The sequence below is a fragment of the Vipera ursinii genome (genome assembly GCF_947247035.1).
Source record: "Vipera ursinii genome assembly, chromosome: 7".
In the NCBI taxonomy this organism is placed as follows: Eukaryota; Metazoa; Chordata; class Lepidosauria; order Squamata; family Viperidae; genus Vipera; species Vipera ursinii.
The window spans coordinates 33,100,360-33,121,963 of record NC_139521.1 but is presented as its reverse complement, the minus strand read 5'-3'; the positions used below and the strand labels follow the sequence as shown (position 1 = coordinate 33,121,963).

The 21,604-nt window shown below is 38.5% G+C and overlaps 1 protein-coding gene across 1 annotated transcript in view; it reads right to left on the bottom strand.

Annotated features, from left to right (window-relative positions):
• The window catches only part of STOX2 (storkhead box 2), a gene marked incomplete at both ends in the record, with an annotated part of 91,525 nt that extends 72,723 nt beyond the window's left edge, over positions 1-18,802 (bottom strand). The window contains one exon of the mRNA XM_083367447.1: positions 18,637-18,802. Within this exon, the coding sequence (XP_083223573.1) occupies positions 18,637-18,802 (166 nt within the window). The remainder of the gene's footprint in view (positions 1-18,636) is intronic.
• Positions 18,803-21,604: the final 2,802 nt, after the last annotated feature.

Sequence of the window (21,604 nt, the reverse complement as noted above, 5' to 3'; positions counted from 1 at the left end):
TCACTTAGGAACTGTACAACACCAAAATAGTTTGCCCATTAGACTCAGAATGCTCCATTTAATTTCAGTTTCCTTTCTTTGGGCAAGCAATGGTCTCATGAACAGAGTACTACTACAAACATGCCATCATCTTTGTACTACTGTGTTATTTAAGATAGGGATGGCAGTCTTCAACAGAAGATCCCATTTACTTCCTTGTATTTTAATGAGATGAATATGCCAAGGATTGCAGGTAGTCATACTAAACAGCAAAAGTTGGGTTTTCTGACTGTTTCTGTTTATTGGAAGGTTTGTTTTTTTCATATATTAATAATAATAATAATAATAATAATAATAATAATAATAATAATAATAAGAAGAAGAAGAAGAAGAAGAAGAAGAAGAAGAAGAAGAAGAAGAAGAAGAAGAAGAAGAAGAAGTTGGAAGGGACCTTGGAGGTCATCTAGTCCAACCCCCTGCTAAGGCAGGAAACCCTACACCATTTCAGACAAATGGCTGTCCAGTCTCTTCTTAAAAACTTCCAGTGTTGGAGCATTCACCACTTCTGGAGGCAGGTTGTTCCACTGGTTAGTTGTTCTAACTGTCAGGAAGTTTCTCCTTAGTTCTAGGTTGCTTCTCTCCTTGACTAGTTTCCATCCATTGCTTCTTGTCCTGCTTTCAGGTGCTTTGGAGAATAGCTTGGCTCCCTCTTCTTTGTGGCGGCCCCTGAGATATTGGAACACTGCTATCATGTCACCCCACACCCTTCTCTTCATTAAACTACACATACCCAATTCCAGCAACCGTTCCCTATATGTTTTAGCCTCCAGTCCCCCAATCATCTTTGTTGCTCTTCTCTGTACTCTTTCTAGAGTCTCGACATCTTTTTTACATCATGGTGACCAAAACTGGATGCAGTATTCCAGGTGTGGCCTTACCAAGGCATTGTAAAGTGGTATTAGTACTTCACGTGATTTTGATTCTATTCCTCTGTTAATGCAGCCTAGCACTGTGTTGGCTTTTTTGGCAGCTGCAGCACACTGCTGGCTCATATTTAAGTGATTGTCCACTAGGACTCCGAGATCCCTCTCACAGTTACTACTATCGAGCAAGGTACCACCTATACTATACCTGTGCGTTTGATTTTTCCTGCCTAAATGCAGAACCTTACTTTTTTCACCATTGAATTTCATTTGGTTAGATAGTGCCCAGTGTTCGAGTCTGTCCAGATCCTCCTGTATCTTAAGCCTATCTTCTGGAGTATTGGCTATTCCTGCCAGCTTGGTGTCATCTGCAAATTTGATGAGTTCCCCATCTAGCCCCTCATCCAAATCGTTGATGAAGATGTTGAAGAGCACTGGGCCCAGAACAGAGCCCTGGGGCACCCCACTACACACTTCCTTCCATGTAGATGCAGTTCCATTGAGGACCACACTCATGGAGTGCAAAAACATACATGGCCGCTTAGAATGTAGCGGCTTGGAATTCAGATTCCCACAAAGGGTCTCTAAATCTTCTTCCCACAATTTCTGGGGAAAATCAAATAGGCATGGTGCAACTTTACTTAAGAGAAAGTCTCTCTGCCACTTAATTATCTTGGAGGAAGTAAAGAAAGGAGGGAAATCTCGTTTCTTCAGAAGCCTGGTCTGGAAGATATGTGGACCAAAGGATAAATCCTTTTCTCGGAATAACTATCACCAGTTCACAAATTTAACAACTTCATTACATATAATGAGGTCAGAAATTTAGAACATGATTGAAGAAAAAGACATAAAAGAAAAAAGAAAATGGAGAAGAAATCACCTTTAGCCCAGAATTCCACATAAGCACCATGCCAGACCAAGTCTATGCAGCCCAGATTTCAGTCCCTAAAACAAGATGTAATCTATACTGAAACAAACTTCGCTAACCTTAGTTTGCTATTTTATTCATTGCTCTATCTATCCCAATTGCTGCTGGCTGGGCCATGACTCTTCACTTTCAACCAACCTGGATACGTAGAAGGAGGAGATACTAAAAGAGAATGAAAAATGGACACTGCTTTTCTCTCTTCTATGTTAGTCTCCAAGAGGGAAAGCTGCTCATCTGACTGGCTGTTAAGCATTTGATTTCCCAGGCTTTGGTTTTTCTGTCCATTACCTGGATTGATGGGTTGTCACTTTTCATTAACCTTTTCAGTCACTGAACTTCTTGAAATGGAATTTCTGCATATTCACTACAATATGCAAGTCAACTTAAGGCTTGGATAAAAATTAACTTGTTTTTAATCTAAGTCAAAGGAGTTAAGAGGTCCTTAAAAAAGGAAGTAAAAAAGAGGCTATCCACTCGTTTAAATCAAGCCCCACAGCCTGTTCATAAACCAACTGGCAATATTTTGACCCTAGTCTCTCAAATATGCTTCAGAACCTCATCACAGAATTAAAGCTGTATCTGGCACAATTAAGTTTACTAGAGCTTATGTAAGGTATATAAATAATCATATAAATTTCCTTTTAATTAATTTATACTATTTCTAGCTGCTTATTGTGCAACAGCTCTCTGGTATATTAAAGTTTATGGAATGGAAGAAAGTATTCCATAGTAATTCTGTTAACTTACAACTCGGACAGTTTTACTCCAGTAACTCATAGACTTATTGCTTATTCTTCAACAGTAGCCCTACTCAAGAATTCACCCAAATGTGTGTGAATGGTCACCATGCAGTCTTTGCCAGTATTTTTACACCCAGAGTATTTTTAACATGAAGAAAGAAGACTTTTATATCCACAAGTGAACAACACAGAATGCTCTAGTGGCAGGGAATCTTGAACTGAAGGCGTTCAGAACAAAGACCAGGCTTATGCAAGTCAAAACAAAATTGTAATTATGAGCAGAATGGAACAAACATATGCCCAAATTTAGCTTGTCCTTTTAAAAAGATTAAGTTGAAAGTTATATTCTCCTATATTAGGATTTTTTTAAAAATCTAAAACAGGGGTCTCAAATTGCCATCCCGCGGGCCGGATGCGTCATGGCGAAATCGCACCCACACCATTGCCGGCAATGGAAAAAAAGTTGTGATATGTCACAACACGTCACATGACGTTGCGAGTTTGACACTCCTGATCTAAAAGATTAGAGCAAGGGTCCCCAACTCCTGGTCCGTGGACTGGCACCAGGCTACAGCATTCCAGCAACCGGTTCGCACAAACAAGCGAAGCGCCATCCGTGGGATGCAGGCAGCCCACAAAACCACATACTCTCTGGTCCGTGGAAAAACCTTTCTCCATGGAACTGGTCCCTGATGCCTAAAAGGTTGGGGACCTCTGGATTAGACTACAATATAATAATAATAATAATAATAATAATAATAATAATAATAATAATAATAATAATAATAATAATAACAACAATAATAATAATTTAATTTCTATACTGCCCTTCTCCCAAAGGACTCAGGGCGGTGTACAGGGCAATAAATACAATAAAAATACAATGTACAAAAGTTAAGAAAGAATTAAATAATAGCCCAATTACAATAAAAATTAATAAAATTAATATTAAAATACCCCAAACCCATCAGACCAGGCCGGCTTGTTCAAATAAGTAGGTTTTTAGGTCACGGCGGAAGGAGCGAAGGTCAGGAGCCATCAGGAGCTCAACCGGTAAACGGTTCCAAAGGTCTGGTGCGCCCACAGAGAACGCCCTCCCCCTGGGCGTCGCCAGTCGACACTCTTTGACCGACAGCACCCTGAGGAGGCCCTCTCTGTGGGAGCACACTGGACGAAGGGAAGTTGATGCCGGCAGCAGGTGCTCCCATAAGTAATCTGGACCCATGCCATTTAGGGCTTTATAGGTCATTACCAGCACCTTGAATCTCACCCGGAAGGCAACCGGAAGCCAATGCAGCTCGCAGACATTAATATGTATTAATGAAGGATATACCACTGATCTCTTGTTGTAGAACAAGAAATAGGCAAGTCAGAGCCATTTTAAAAATATTAATAGATATTTTGATAATAAGGTTGCATTTATTAACTATTATGATCCAATTAATAATCACCTAGACGTATTACATAATTGTTTTACCCGTATTTTAGTTTAGAGCAGAACAGTTAATTATGGTTAGAGATCTGTCCCAGTAATATATTTCAATTAAAATGTTCTTTTGCTTTTTGACATTAGTATCGGAATGCAACTTTATTAAAACATTCAAATTTTTATAAATCAGATGAAACAAGATTTTAAGGAATTTTTTTTACAATAAACTGTATTCTGCAAAATTAAAAATGGAAAAGAATGTTCTTAAAGCATATATTCAAAGGCAAATGATTGCTTATGCTTCATGGCAAAGAAACAAAAATTGGTATATAATAATTTGGCAATTCAAATTAAAGAATTGTGATTAATTACGCAAAACATCCTAGGCCAGAATCATATAATACTTTTATGTCAGTTTAAATAGAATTTATCCATTGACTTACAGGCATAAACAATGTTGACAAATTGTATTCCAACAATAGAGGATTGTCAGAGTAAAATATCTATTGGTTTATATTTGGCAGAACAACAATTTTTTTAAAATGCCCAAGTTTCTCCAATAGATTAAAGTGTCTTAGTCAGACAAATTAAATAGTTTTGGGGTAAAATAAATGTCCCCAAATCTGACCAAACTGTATATTTAGATGCAATGTTACCTCTTCAAAAATTGTTAAATCAAAACTATTAAATTAATGAAAAGTGCTAGTGTTCTTTAAACAAATTTCTATGAAATATGTAGTAAAGCCCGTATACAACCTTGGCAATTTTAAGTCTTGTGGACTTCAACTCCCAGAATTCCCCAGCCAGCCCACGTCTTAAAGTTGCCAAGGTTGGACATCCCTGTAGTAAAGGATATTATGGATTATCTTATCTCTCATCCCTATTGCCCTAAAGGATCCACATCAACTTAAACAATGCTGCTGGAAGACACCCTATGCATGCTGTAAGGACAGACAAGAAACATTCACTCACTGCTTAGATTGTTTCTCTATAGGTCCAAACCTGGGTTTATACCGCTGTTTCATTCATTTTTGCAACCACTCTCAGCCACTCTCTTTTCCTGCCTCTCTCAAACTCCTCAGAGCATCCCTGTATGTACAAATAAAAGCTGTTGCGGGCATTTCACTCCGTACTGTCTTGCCTCTGTATACCATTTTATGTAGTTTAGTAAGCTAAAAAAATAAATAAAAATGAAGGGCCAAAAGCATATGAAGAAACCCACTTTAACAGAAATGCTTCAATACTCAGGGTTATAATATGCAATTTGGAGGTGCATGATTGATTTTTTTATATATACACACATATATACATATACTCACATACATATAATATACATACATATATTATACAACACTGAAGGTTTTTAAGAATTTGACAACCATTTTTCTGAAATAGTATGGGGTTTCCTGCTTGAGTAGGGGATGGACTAGAAGCCCTTCAAGATCTCTTCCAAATCTGTTTTTCTGTTATTCTATTATTCAATGTTGCAATGCTATCACTGGAAAATGATCTTTCCTTTAATTCTGCTCTTAACTATCCAATATAAGGAAATAGCTACAGGACATAATAAACTGTAATTAGAATTGGAAATCAGCAGAAAAAAATGGAAGAAATTGCAAGAAGAAAGGAATTTTGATGGAACCTGAAATGGAGAATCTAAAACTAGTATTTAAGAGATGAGTCCTTATGACTGACCTTGCTTCCTCAGACATAAACATTCTCATGAAGGCCTTTCCTTTGTTTCAGCCATGCCAGAAAGCTGTGAAAGAAAAACAGGCGGCTAACCATTTTCCTCACCCTCACTTGCACTTTACATTTCTAGTAATCAAGAACTATCTACCATTTAGGAATGATTTGAAATAAATTTTGTTTTTAACAAAAAAAAATCATGGACATAGAGACTGACACTGTCATATGTTTGAGCTTATCCCCACAGAAGACCCACAGTATATATGTATCAAATGTAAATCATATGAATTATTAGAAGAAAAAGTAAAGGGTCTAGAACACAGGTCTGCAACCCGCGGCTCTGGAGCCGCATGCGGCTCTTTCCGCTCTCTCCTGTGGCTCCCAGTCCTCTGCCATGTGCAGTCCAAAAAAAAAAAAGTGGGACTAAAAAAGTTCAAACAATCAATTCACATATGCAGGGTAGGTGCATATCTTGCCTTGGCTCCACTCTTCAGTCAAACCCTGTTTTGCGCATGCATGCACACGTGCACACATTTTTTGCGGCTCCCCGTTTTTCCTTTTGTGAGGGAACCGGTTCCGAGTGGCTCTTTCACTGTTTCAGGTTGCTGACCCCTGGTCTAGAAGCAACTCTAGCCACTTTGAAACTCAATGAACAAAGTGAGAATCCCCAACCTAAACAAGAAGGCTACACCAAAATTAAACACAATAGGGAGCAACAGCTTCTTTAAAAATGTATGAACAAATATATAAACAAAGAGAAAACAGAAAACTGGTAACACCCAAATTGAACACAATAGGGAACAAACAGCTTCCCCCCCCCAAAATGACCCAATATATGAACCTAAAGAGGAAGACCGATGGAAACATGATATTTTCAGAAAAAAACAGCAACCAAGAGCAAAGACAATACTATCTACCTTAGTATCGAGTGAAGCCCCTCTGGAATTGAACATAGCCTCCCCCTGGAAGAAAATATGCAGACACCTATAAAAGAGCAGTCATTAATAGTTTCTAAAAATGAGACATAACCCAGCATTCCTGTGACAGAACGAATACAGTACAGTGGTATCCCAGATTTCCTGAGGGGGGAAAAAAGGCAAATATTGGTGATAGGAGATTCAATTCTTTGGGGAACAGAAACTATAGTCTGCAGACCGAAGAAGCAATCTAGGGAAGTATGCTGTCATCCTGGAGCAAAAATAAAAAATGCAACTGAGAAACTTACTAAAATAATCAACCTCACGGATTACTACTCCTTTCTTCTCCTACACATGGGAACCAATTCCAAACAATGAATCTAAAAACAATAATAAGAGATTATGAACACCTAGGAAGAAAGTTGAAGAATTAGAGGTCAAGTGGTGTTTTCATCTGTACTTCCAACAAAAGGAGCAAAGGATTTTAGAAACAAACCACTGGCTTAAAAATTGGTGTTGTCAAGAAAACTTCAGTTTCTTAGACCACGGTCTGCATTATCTACATGAAGAGCTACTGGTAAGGGATGGAGTGAACCTCACAAGAACTGGAAAGAATATATTCATAAAATGACTGGCTCATCTTATCAAAAGGGCTTTAAACTAAAATTAGGGGAGAGGGAGGCCAATCTTCTAGACCTTTAGAACCTGATTCCAAGCAAAAACCACTAGATAACCAATCATATAAGGAGGTAGGGAGGAAAAACACAGTGAAGTAGAGAGTGATGGAAAGGATGGAAAACCCAGATAAAAAGAAGTAGCTATAAGAACAATAAAATAAAAAAATAAAAACATAAAAACATACCCAAGATCCATAAAAGACTCTGATGCCTATACACGAACGCTCCAAGTTTAGGGAATAAACGGTGAACCTGAAATACTAGTACATGAAGGTAAATATGATATAGTTCCCATTACTGAAACATGGTGGGATGAAACTCATGATTGGAATGTACTATGGAAGGATACAAAATATTTAAAAGAAACAGACCTAACAAAAGAGGAGGTGGGTTTGCATTATATATAAAAGATCACTACACCTCTACAGAAATCCACAAAACCAAGGATGAAAACCTCCTAGAATCCATTATGGGTCAATATAAAACAAAAAAAGAATGACATTGCTATAGGCGTATACTACAGGCCACCCAACCAAGCAGAAGAAATAGATGAACTTTTTGCTAAACAACAAACAAGTGTTAAGTAGCAAATATATACCAGTAGTAATGGGAGACTTTAACTACCTAGATATCAACTGGGAGATAAACTCTGCAGTAAGTGGGAGATCAAACAGATTCCTAACCAATCTGACAACTTTGTCATCCAAAAGATAAGAGGAGGGAACTAGAGGAAAAGCTATACTAGACCTAATTCTTACTAATAGACAAGAAGTGATAGAAAGAGTTGAAATTGCCGGTACTTTGGAGAGAGTGTCCACGTCATATTGGAATTCAATATAATGCAAACCCAAGTGATAGAGCATAATACAGCCAGTGTCTTAAATTTTAAAAGAGCTGATTTTTAAGAAACTCAAAGAGAGCTTAAGAAAAATTTCATGGATGAAAATTCTAAAGGGGGAAACAACTCAAGAAGCATGGGAAACTCTGAAAAGTATGATCCTAAAAGCCCAATCCAGCACGATACCCCTGAAAAAGAAAAACAAGAAATCGAAGAACAAGTACAAAAAAATGGAAAGAGAGATATATAAATAAGGCAAAAACACCAGCATATAGCCCAAATCTGCAAAGAAGAAGTCATTCTAAGCTAAGGCTTAGAATGAACAAAGACCTTCAATGAAAGTCAAAGATAATAAAAAAAAATATTTCAACATATAAATAACAAGAAAAAGTCAAGGAAATAGTAGGTCCACTTAAGAGAGAATATGGCAAGGAAGTAACAGGCAGTAGAGAGAAAGAAGAGCTACTTAACTCATTTTTTGCATCAGTTTTCACGCAAAAAGAAACTAGAGCCCAACCTACCAAAAATCTAACTGTAAAAGACAAGACTAGAAACAAAAATTAAAATAAGGAAGAAAATTTATTTATTTAATTCCATTTTATATAATTCCATTAAAATGGTTAAAGAAAACCTATACAATCTTGACGAATATAAATCACTAGGACCTGGTGGTTTTACATCCTAGAATTTTGAAAAAGCTGGCAGATGTTATCTCAGAACCATTGTACCACATCTTCAAAAATCCTGGAACACCGGAGAATTACCTGAGGATTGGAAAAAAGCTGATGTGGTTCCCATCTTCAAAAAAGGGAAAAAAACCAGTCCTAGGAAATTACAGACCAATCAGCCTAATATCAATACCTGGGAAGATACTGGAAAAGGTAATCAAAGAACAGATCTGAGAACATGTAAACATAATATAATAAACATGTTATTATAACAAATAGTTATAATAAAAGCCAGCATGGTTTTGTCAAAAACAGATCCTGCTAAACATCTTATTTCATTCTTTGAGAAAGTGGCTAAATTAGTAGACCAGCAAAATGCTGTGGACATAGTATACTTAGACTTCAGCAAGGCATTCGACAAAGTAGACCACAACCTACTTCTTGGTAAGCTAGAAAAATGTGGGATAGACAGCATCACTACCAAAGTGATTTGTAATTGGCTGACAAACCGTATTCAACAAGTCATCCTTAATGGCACTGCATCTACATGGAGAGAAGTAAGAAGTGGGGTGCCATAGGGTTCCATCTGAGGTTCAGTACTCTTCAATATAGTCATAAATGACTTATGAAGTCAAATTTGTAGAAGGCACTAAGCTGGCAGGAATAGCCAATACCCCAGGAGAAAAGCTCGGGATCCAAAAAGATCTTGACAAACTTGAACAATGGGCTCGATCCAACAAAGTGAAATTTAATATGGAGAAAAGCAAAGTTTTACACTTAGGCAGGAAAAACCAAAGGTACAAATACAGATTAGGTGAAATCTGGCTTAAAAACAGCAACTGTGAGAGAGACCTTGGAGTCCTACTTGTCGATCATTTAAATATCAGCCAGAGGTTGCAGCCGCCACCAAAAAAGCTAATATAATCCTTGGTTGTATAAACAGAGGCAAAGAATCCCAAATCACGTGAACTATTAGTACTGCTTTATAAAATGTCAGTAAGACCACACCTGCAATACTGCATCTAGTTTTAGTCACCATATTATAAAAAGATGTCGAGACTTTGGAAAAACTGCACAGAAAAGCAACTAAGATAATTAAAGGCCTTCATAAAAACATATGAAGAACAGTTGCAGGATCTGGGTTTGAGTAGTCTAGAGAAAGAAGGACTGGGGTGACATGATAGCAGTATTCCAGTATTTGAGAGGTTGCCACCTGTAGGCAGGACAAGAAACAATGGATGGAAACTAATAAAGGAAAGAAGCAATCTGGAACTAAGGAGAAACTTCCTAACAATGAGGACAATTAACCAGTGGAGCAGCTTGCCGTCAGAAGATGTAGGTGCTCATCCCTGTAAGTTTTTAAAAAGAGATTGGACAGTTACTTGTCTGAAATGCTTGAGCTATGGGTTGGAAAGAAGACCTCCAAGGTCCCTTCCAGCTCTATTCTGATTGACTGAAATATGTAAATGTCCAAAGAGGTGATCAAAAAAGTTCACAATACAATTTGGTATAAAGCCGTCCTGTTCTAAAATTGACACCCTTATTTTTGAGGGGGGGAAAAAGACAGGCATCATATTCTAAAACTATGTTAAGAAAGAAAGTAAGTGTTCACATTCAGCCTAGAACTTGCCTAGCCCTGCAATAAATCAACTTCCTTCATCTGTCAGGCACTTAGATGGGTATTCTTAGACTCAAATCTTTCAGAAGATCTCTTTAGCTTTTTGTTTTAGTGACATCCCTGCACCTGTTGCTCCCTGATCTACTTGCAGCATAATTGTCTACTAAGGCAAGTTCAATAGTCTTTGTGGAAATTCAGATAATTTACAGATATTTTATTTCTTGTGGTTTTTAAGTTATATCTCAACACTTGTTTGACAGGCTCTCAGTTGCTACATTCATACTGAGCACTAAAAAGAAACAAGCCAAAAACATTGCATTGTTAAATACAATCACTGCCTATGTCTACTTAAGTTTCTGCAGATGTTATTGGAGTTGTTTGGTAATATATGTGAGATATGTGATGAGAAAAGCACATCTTTCTTCCCCTGCCCTTACCACTTTTTACAGGGGGATGATCGACAGCATCCTGTCATACAGCATCACAGTCTGGTTTGGAAGCATCACTGCTTCAGATAGGAAGGCGGTGCACAGTGTGGTAAGGATGGATGAAAAGATTATTGGCAGTTCCCTCCCTTCCATCCAGGACATAGCACATAAGCGTTGCTTGAGCAGGGTCCGCAAGGTTGTCTGGGACACTACATATCCTCTTCATGACCTGTTCTCTTTGTTACCTTCTGGAAGGAGGCTTTGTGGTATCTGGAAGTCCATTCTGGGCCTGGGCAACAAACATTAGCTACCAGTTCTCTTGAACTGGTGCAAACTGGCTGAATCCCACCACTGGCTTCACCTATTATAATAGGGGAAGTTCAAAATTTGAATGTCATGGCAATATCCTGCCCTTTTCACCCACCACAGAAGTGTGTCAGAATCCATCCTTTATGTACTTGAAAGCTAAACTGTTTAAGAACTTCTGCTTAAATTTTCTGTTAAGCTGCTACAGTTCCTCAACTCATGCTGAGTTAAACAAGCATTTTCATTAATTCTGTTGAAATTAAAGAAATCACATTTTATACCACAGAGTAAAAAAAAAGTTCTTCTTTTTATTGGTAAGCAAGTGGTTGACATACTGAAAAAAAATTATACCAGTTCTTTGTTGTTGTTAGCTGCGAAGTCGTGTCCAACCCATCGCAACCCCATGGACAACGTTCCTCCAGGCCTTCCTGTCCTCTACCATCTTCTGGAGTCCATTTAAGCTCACGCCTACTGCTTCAGTGACTCCATCCAACCACCTCATTCTCTGTCGTCCCCTTCTTCTCTTGCCCTCAACCTTTCCCAGCATTAGGCTCTTCTCCAGTGAGTCCTTCCTTCTCATTAGGTAGCCAAAGTATTAGAAGGATCAGGCCTTCTAAAGAGCAGTCAGGGTTGATCTCCTCTAGGACTGACCGGTTTGATCGCCTTGCAGTCCAAGGGACTCGCAGGAGTCTTCTCCAGCACCAGAGTTCAAAGGCCTCAATTCTTTGGCGCTCAGCCTTTTTTATGGTCCAGCTTTCACTCCCATACATTGCAACTGGGAAGACCATAGTCTTGACGCACTTTTGTTGGCAGGGTGATGTCTCTGCTTTTTAGTGTGCTGTCTAGATTTGCCATTGCTTTCCTCCCCAGGAGCAAGCGTCTTTTAATTTCTTGGCTACAGTCCCCATCTGCAGTGATCTTGGAGCCCAGGAAAATAAAATCTGTCACTACCTCCATTTCTTCCCCATCTATTTGCCAGGAACTGAGAGGGCTGGATGCGATGATCTTGGTTTTCTTAATGTTAAGTGTCAAACCAACTTTTGCACTCTCCTTCTTCACCCGCAACAAGAGGCTCTTTAGTTCATACCAGTTCTTACCAACAGTAATTTTACATCATCCACAAGCATCCTGGATGCACAAAATTCTTATATTGTATAGTCATCAAGAAGAAAAAAGGATAAAATTTTGAAAAATGTCATGGAGGCAGCATGTAATCTTTGAGTCGATGATTGCAAAGGCAACAAAATCCTGAACTTTAAATATCATATTTTTTTCTTCCTTGTAATCTTGTCTGATTCTCGGAGGTTGCCTCAACAAGTAGCCGTAGTTTTCCCGAGGTGGTTTGCCACTGCTTCCCTCCTAAAGGTGAGAAAGTGATTGGCTCCATGGTCACCCAGCTGGCTTTGTGCTCAAGAGGGGGGACAGAACTCATGCTCTCCCAGTTTCTAGCCTGATGCCTTAGCCACTCTGCCAGACTGGCACTTCTAGATTAGCTTATTAAAAATATTCACACTGTTCCCCAACACATTTAGAAGTGTTCTTATAGAGAAGCTTATTTTTATTTTTGGAAGCAAAATTTTAAAAATTAAATAATGAATAAAAGGAAAAAAAGATCCATGTATTTTAAGCTCTTACAATGTGTAAAAATCCATTAATCGGAATAACAGTAACCGGATTATTAAGAAATTATAGAATATTATAATAGAAACCATGTACTCAATGACATCACATAATGCAGTAAAAAGAGGTAGAAGAATCATGGGCTATAATTATAGTTCCCAGCATATCTCATAATTTGACCACACTTCCTGAGACATCATCGATCAAATAACTATATATTCTTCCAGGTATATACTGTATATGGAGATCCGTGAGTGCTCATGCAAGTCACCTTTAAAAGCAAAAGATATCATTTTTTAAATTTATATTTAAATACCACTATCCCATGGATTCTGTCTTCTAATTTACTATTCCAATAAGACCACTATGCAACATATAATAAAAATAACCACATACTCATGCTTAGCAAAAAAGAAATTTTAGTAATACATTCTAAATAAAAAATATAGCACACATTCTAAGCATTCTACTGTCTCTAACCTAAACTTTTACAAGCAAGCACCAACTCAGACAAACAATCAAACAGTAAACAACAGCTTAATCAAGGAACTAAGAAGAAAACAACGCCCCCACCAATACTGACAGGGTAACCCACTGAATATAAATAATACAGAGCAAACCCCACCCACATCTAGCACTGACAATGTTAGCTATTTGGGTAATGAAACATTTTTTTAAAAAAAAGCCAAGCTTAGAGAGTACCAAGGACCATACTATTCATTTTCAGTATAAAACTAAACATTACTCCACAAAACATATTCCGTATAAGGCAGGGTCCCCACCCCCTGGTCCATGGACCGTTACCGGGCCACAGCATGCCAGCAACCGGGCCGCACAAACAAGCAAGGCCCCATCCATGGGATGCAGGCAGCACACAAAACCATGCCCCCCTCGGTCCGCGGAAAAATCTCTCTCCACATAACCGGTCCCTGGTGCCCAAAAGGTTGGGGACGTCTGTTATAAGGTATATAAGGCAAGAAGGGAGGTGGAAATAAGCACTGGATGGTTAAATCTAGATTCGTCATGTATCTAGTAGCAAGCTTCCAGATACTAATATTCTGTCTTTCTAACCAAAGGCCTACTGATGAGAAACAAATTAAGAGGTATTCATTTTCACATCCTTAAACCTTCCCAATAGGAGACTGGGATACTTTTAGATATGCTTCATCAATTATTGTAATTCCCAAGTGAAATTCTTAGCATAACTTCTTCCATTAACTTTAGTTAGTGCATCCGTTCTAATTGTCTCCTGGAATGGGATAATGCTTCACATTTATCCTGCTATAGAATTATCCAAGCAGAGATACTAAAATGTTAAATATTAGGTCAGTTTTGAAAAGCACTGGGCATTTCAACTTGTTCAAAATAGGACATCAAAGCTGTTAATTCAGAAATACATCTTACTAGAATTCAAAGATCTGCTGTAATGTTCTGGGGCCACAATATTTGAAAGACTACTTTCCCCATATGACATGGTCAATCATCAACTATCATAAGCTCTGTTATAGACTTGCCTTTTCAGACAATAAATTACTATGGATCAGGCTACAATTCTAATTACTCTTATCCAGTAAAATTTCTTTGGTGCCTATTCTCTTAATTTGCAAGTTTTTTGTTTTAATTGTTTTTCTGTCCAGACATTGATTTTTAAAGTGTTTTTCCTTTGTCATTTCACTACATACTTTGCTATACACACACAAATAAGAGACATATCACTGTAACAAAGGCAACTTGCCAGCAAGCTGTTTGCCCACGGCAACTTCAAGTCATCTTAGAAGAGCATATACTCACTTGGCAAGTTATACAGCTAAACTAAGCAAAATGTGAAAAGAGGATAATTTCCAACTTAGATAATAGACCAGGTGCACAGGAAGCACTATATTTTTATTCTATCCTATGGGTTATGCCCTACCTAGCTCTCAACTTGGAATAAAAGATAGGTGATGTCTACAATCAGTAATTATACTTAAAGCTATTAAGCAAGACTAATGCCCCTTCTAAGTAACATTTTTATTGACTTATTTGTACACATTCTTCCTCCAAGGAGCTGGAGCACTATACATATTCCTTATTTACTCTAACAATGACACTGTGAGATTAGGTAGGCTTATAGCAAAAAAAAACACCCGATTAAAATATCACCAAAAATGACTTAGAGGTGACGTGAATATAATTCTACATCTGATAATCTAACTACAAAACTATTCAAAACAATAAAAAACTGTTCACGCTCAGTAGTGGAATCTTGTTGAGATAATTTTCATTTGGTGCTTGCTTTTTCTTCATTGTAGTATCATTCTTTAATGCAGAGGATGAATAAATTTAGTGCAAAAAAAAGGTTAGGATTTCACAACCTTCCAAAATAAAGGCAATTTCTATCATACAAAAATATGCTGAATCCCAATCATTTCAGATGAATCAATTTTATACAAATGCATGCATTACAGCTCTAGAATAAAATGGATTCCAACTTTTTATTTTGATATAAGGTAAATATTTATTAGATCAAACTTTTTTCTACTGTCCAGATAAATATTCCAAAATCTGGAAGGTTAGACAATAAGAAGTAGTTAGTGAATTAATTTATTCCTTAATTTTAGCACCATTTCCACATTTTAAGTTAGGTAACCCCTTTTTCATCTTAAACCACTTAGGTTCTTGTTTTAAAACAAAACAAAACTACCTGAATGGGCCTTTTAAAAAAATATGTTCAGTACAACACTAATCTAATCTATTCATTACCAACGTTAGTATTGAACATCTATGTTCCAAATAAGACCTTAATGGAACTAATAGCTCATCCATGAAAAGTTTCCAATAACCCCAAAACTACTTTGGTATAGATATGAGAAAAGCAAAGAAAATAAAAGATATACATACTACCAGGGTATTTAAGTTGTAAAATTAATGAGGCTATTCAAAATTTGTCTCAAAATACAAAACATAAACATGTTGATTGTTCTACTCTTTGTTTGGAAAAGTAAAGCCAGTGAGTTTTCCTATATGAAATTTCTATTTCCAACATGAAATAAACAGATGAATAAAGCTCTACAAAGCGGTTGCTCAGAAATGCTAAGAAATTTTGGATTACAGGTAGTCTTTGACTTACAACTATTCATTTAGTGACTAAAATTACAATGGCACTGAAATGTAACCTATGACCATTTTTCACACTTTTGTTGCAGTATCCTCGTGGTCATATGATCAAAATTCAGACATTTGGCAACTGGCATGCATTCATGTGATCACCTATTGTGACCTTCTGACAAGCAAAGTCAATGGGGAAGCCAGATTCATTTACGACCACTGCAGCATCCCCACAGTCACATGATCAAAATTCAGACACTTGGCAACTGACTCATGACAGTCGCAGTGTCCAGGACACTTTTGCAATCTGACAAACAAAGTCAATGGGGAAGCCAGATTCACTTAACAATTGTGTTACAAATTTAACAAGTGGAGTGGCTCACTTAACAACTGTTACAAAAAGTCACAAAATGGGCCAAAACTCACTTAACAAATATATTGCTTAGCAACAGAAATTTTGGGTTCAATTGTGATTGTAAATTGATGGCCACCTGTATTTTCTATTGTTTTTCTGAAAAGTGACCAAAATTTTAGTATCAAATATTATTCACCATAACACAATATTTCAGATACCTGTATTCGTGAAAGCTAAAAAAGTCTTACAGATAGATTGACTTGGGAGATTTAGGGAAAGGAAATGCTTTGCTTATATACTTTAATATTATTAACCTACCTAACAATCATTTCCTAACTTTCTCTTCTTTCTTCCTGCAACAACTTACTGAAGCAATATTGCAACAATATTAATAGCAATTAGTCTGAATAACAGGAAATGTATAACGTTTTGAGTGACAAAGAAAACATTTGTATTCACAGTCTGTCAATTTTATGCAAGAAAGCTTCCTATAGATTTCCTGCCCCAAGGAGGCCTTTAAAAATAGCCAGGATTTAGAACATAATATTCATTCCTCTCTAACCAATATAAGAAAAGACAAAAGACACAATTTTTAACGTAAATTCAGAATGAGGTTAAAATTACTTTTTCAGTTACAGCATCACATATTAAGTTTGCTTTATATAACTTCTGATATACTCTTAACAATTATAGAGTATTACTCATAGTTGATGTGTCAGCTGCTCCTTTCTCACCCCCCACAGACACCATATATTTTTGCACTGTTAATTTTTCAGACTTTGCTGCCAGTCTAGGGAGATGGAACATTCTGTTTTACAATGTCCTAACCCAACACAAGTAACTGTAGCACCCACAAACAAGTTCATATAAATTTCAGTATTGATGATGAGTTTAGATAATACAACTGCTCTTCAAATTTTGTATTTTAATTTGTATTCTATTTTAAATGTATCTTAAGCTGTTCCCTAGGGATTTTATATACGGTAAGTAACATGAATTACATGCATATGATAAACTTACCAACAACACAGATTTGCAGAAAAAATATGGAATTGTTAATTCCAGTGACACAAAACCAGATGACAATGCAGTTAAGTACTAGTTACTCTAAACTAATTTTTAAATTAACTAAATAATAAATTAGTAAACTCCCATTCAAATTTTAGGAGTATATAGCATGAGCCAAATGCACTATTAAATATATTGAAGCAACAATATTGCAAACAGTGTGGCTGGTTTTTATTTTTCTGACTGCATGCCTATATGGCAATGTAAAAGCTTGTAGACCAAAACTCGTTGAATCAAGATTTCCATAAAATATTTCTCCTCTATATTTACTGCTACTGACAAAAGCCTGTTGACAATATATTCTTACCTTTAAAATTTACTGCTTATTAGAAAAAACATAATTATTAACAAAACAAATTAAGTAAGCAAGTTACACACAACCACTAACTTTAATGGGCCAGAACAGAAAGAAAAAGCTACTCTTTGCCTATTAATAGAGGTTCATTTTTTTTAATGCTGAAGCAAGTTTAATTCCCAATAATAAAAGATAATTTAACACTATAATAATGAAATCTCAGACTAAAACTAACCAAGAATTAAAACAATAAAAACATTTCCATGTTATTATGTCCTTTCCAGTAGTATGCAAGGTATTTCGTTGGATAATTCTTGACTGAAAGATCAAGAGTTGCCCTGATACATAGCTTTCTGCAGCACTGTCATTCTGTTGTGTTCTGATCTTGTTATGCATGCACAAACATGTTAATGCAGTACCCATTATTACTAAAGAGCTTGCGTTGAAGCAATAGATAGGGAAAGCACACACGATACACACCCCCAGACACTCTTCCCTTCCTACCCGCTAATGTTTACATATGTACTCATTTTTATCAGCAAAACAGAACTCCCCCTCAACCCGCCCCCAATCAAATGGATACTGGAGACAATATTCCCAATAAGGCCACTACGGCAGGGCCACTTCCAGACGGAAAATGAAATCCAGAAACGCCTTTTGAGATCATTGCATTTAGGTGGAACAAGAGACAGTAGTATCTGGTTTGATCATCCTATGGTCAGCCCAGCGGCGGGGATGGTGCTTGTGCTCTCACAAAGGGGTGCAACGTTCCAAACGCGGATTTGAGCATTTCCTTCTCTCTCCCTTTATTGTAAGGGAGCTGGAAGGTTTTTAATTCCATATTGAAAAGGCCCTGATTCAGATAAATATCTTCCCGAGGTACAAAATGGTGGATGCGAGCTTTAAAAGAAATAGCCTCCTTCATTGCAACCTATGCTAATCAGTCGCAACCCCCTTAACGCGGCGCGGGGAGATAAACAAACACGCCAGACCAGCCCTTTGAAACGGGCAGATTTGCATGTACGTGTGTACACCTAACTCACCACCCCCACAGATACTGATGTTACAGACCTGATGTCATGTAGCCCCGTGATGCTTGAGAGAGGAACGCTGGTGGGAAATGTTTGTGCAGGCGGTAGTCCTTCTCGCTGCGGGACCTCATGCGGTCTGAAGCCCGGTCAGAGAAATCCGAGCTCGGCCAGGCTCGCCGTAGGGTGATACTTCGGGTCTTCTTCATGTTGAGGCTCCCCGCAAGCTAATTCCGCACGAGCCGCCGCGGCGGCGGCGGCGGCATGAACCAGGCAGGCCTCCCGGCTCGCTTTACCTCAGCCTCCTCACAGGCAGCGGTCGGGCTGGCAGCGCAACGCGCAACCTGGAGTCCCTGCCTCGTCCATCGCGGTTCCTCCGTGCTTGATCTCCCTCCCGCGAAAGAGCCCGCGTTACGCACGCCCCATAACGCATCCCCCTTCACGGGCACTCCAACCAGCTTCCATCCCGAGTCATGTGGAGGAAAGGCAAATGGGGCGGCTTCGAAGGCGGCGGCGGCGGCGGAAAAGCAGAGCCCTCGACGGCGTGTAAGAAGCGCGGCGGTTCCAAAACAATAGCTCGATTCGGCGCGGAAGGGCTCAGCCGGCGGTGAGCCGAGGCACCCAAGGCCCGAGCAAATCAGGCAGCGCGCTCGGCCTGGGAGGGCTGACCCCGAAGGCTGCGAAAAGAAAAGCAAGGAAGCCTCCGAGCTGTAAAGCCATAGGAATCGCCCGAAGGGCTGGCAGCGGCCGAAGGCTGGCTTCCCCCGCTCCCTCCGTCAACCTATCAGAATCCAAGCAAACCATCAAGGAGGCAGCCTAAAAATCATGGCTGCAGCAACCATTCTTCCCGTTCGCAGCACCCATCGCCTCTCCTCCCGCCCTGGCCGCGCATATTCCTCCTTCGCGCACTCCAGTTGTCTAAACCTACAAGCGGCGGCGGCGGCGGCGGCAACAACAACAGCAACAATCGCCTTCACTGCAGATGGCCGAGGCGCCCATCTCCATCGCGCTCCTGCAGCAGCGGCAGCAGCATCCCTCGCCAGCCGTTCCTCCCTCTTGCTCTCCGGCAAGGTTATTCTCGTCTTCCCTTCACTGAATGCGCGCTTACGTCTTGTCTGGCAATCCCGCCTGCAGCTAAAGCCCGAAAGCGTTCGGACTGCAAGATTAGTCCGAAATGTTTTTCCTCTCCGAAAATCAGTCGTGGATCGTCTGCTCGCTTTGCCCCTGCTGCTGGCTTGCTGCTGTTGCTCCTCCCCTCCGAAAATGGTGAATAGCTACTGAAGGGCAGGAAAGAAAGCAACAAACCAGCCTTATGCTAATCGAGAAGCTTAGGTTACACGGGCTGAGCCAGTGAGCCTGCAAACTTTCATAGAACCCAAGCTAGAGCTTCTCCAAACCTTGGCTTGTGCTCCGGCCATCGTCAGAGTTGCGGATTTATATATTATAATGTCATTCGATTTCAATAGGCAATATGTTCTACATCCTACTCTCACAAAAAAGCAACGAAATAAAAGTCTTGTTAAGGTTAGTTTAAACTTGTTAAACTAAGCCTGCCTTTCCAACAATTTCCAAATATTATTTTGGAAACAAATACTCAAAACCAATGGACAGAAATCCATTGGAGCTGGACTAGTGGTGGGGGACCTGCAATCTTCTCTACTTTCCTTGAAAGACATGGTACATCTTTCTTTCCATATACTTGTTGTCCAGCAGGCTCTATTGTCTGTAATTTTTGTACTTAGAAAAACGCTTTCATATTTCAAGTCCAATAACCATTATGGGCACCCAACTAGACAGTGACAGTAATAAAAGAGGCTCACTTCCATTTAGACTATGAGATAGATTTGAAAACATTTAAACTGGGACACCAGAATTGAGGAAAAGTCTCTCGTTTTTGCTCAGTCTTAAAGAAAACCCCCATTTTCTCCAATGCTCTGTTAAAGCACTTAGAATTATGGATCACTTGAAGCAAAAAAACTGGGGAAATTTATTCAAAAATAAAAGTATATATTATGTAAGCTTTGACACTGTGCTTATTGATCTGCCTATGTATTTTAAAATATAAACAGTAGCAGCACAGAGCTGACCATCAAATTTTAGGTGAGCTGTTCTGTATGGGAGATGAAAAACCTGACTTGCCACATATACTCTGGCAATTTAATCAGACTGGAAATGTTTTCACCACAATCATCACAAAACCTTTGCCCACAAGAACTGCTGAGAACTGATTTTGTTTCAAGGATAGTGTTTCCATTTTTTCTTACCCCCCAAAACATTTTAAAAATAAAATTGAATTTCCTGCCATATTTTGTACTCTATATACATACTTTATTTGTATAGAAATGCCATAAATCTCATCTACATTACCAAAGACATGTAGCACATTGTTCAGAATTGTTTGTTTACCAAAACCCATAGTGTGTTGTAGTGGTTAAAGTAATGGAATGGCCAATGCTTATTTTGTAAAAGAAAAAGGTGCCGGAACTCACACATGTCATACAACCCGCCTTGCCTACCCTACAAGGTTCCATCCAAAAAAGGTGCCGGAACTCCGTTCTGAGCATTCTATCAATTTACTATACAAGCCAAGAAGTACATTTACCCATCACTTAAGTAACAATAACTATCATCACATAATCTATCTTCTTTACAATGAAAAAACATGCCAAATACATCCTTCTTTCTTCTTTCTTTCGATACATCAAGCCTTTAGAGAATATAACCATTCTTTAAATATACTTCTGAAACCTTAAATCCCAGAGGGGGAAGAAGAAGGAAGGGGTTGTTTGTTTACAGTCAAGCAAATAATTCATACATGGAACTGATGGCTGATCATCTATCAATTTCCCATTGAAACAGTACAAAGTCCTTGACAGTTATTAAAAAAGCCATCTATAATATCTATCATGCCATTACAGATCTGTAATGTTTAATTGCCCCAGGAAAAGTCCCAAGAAACTTTCAGAAATTGGTATCAAGCTGTATTTTTAATGGTGCAGAAGAAAATTTAT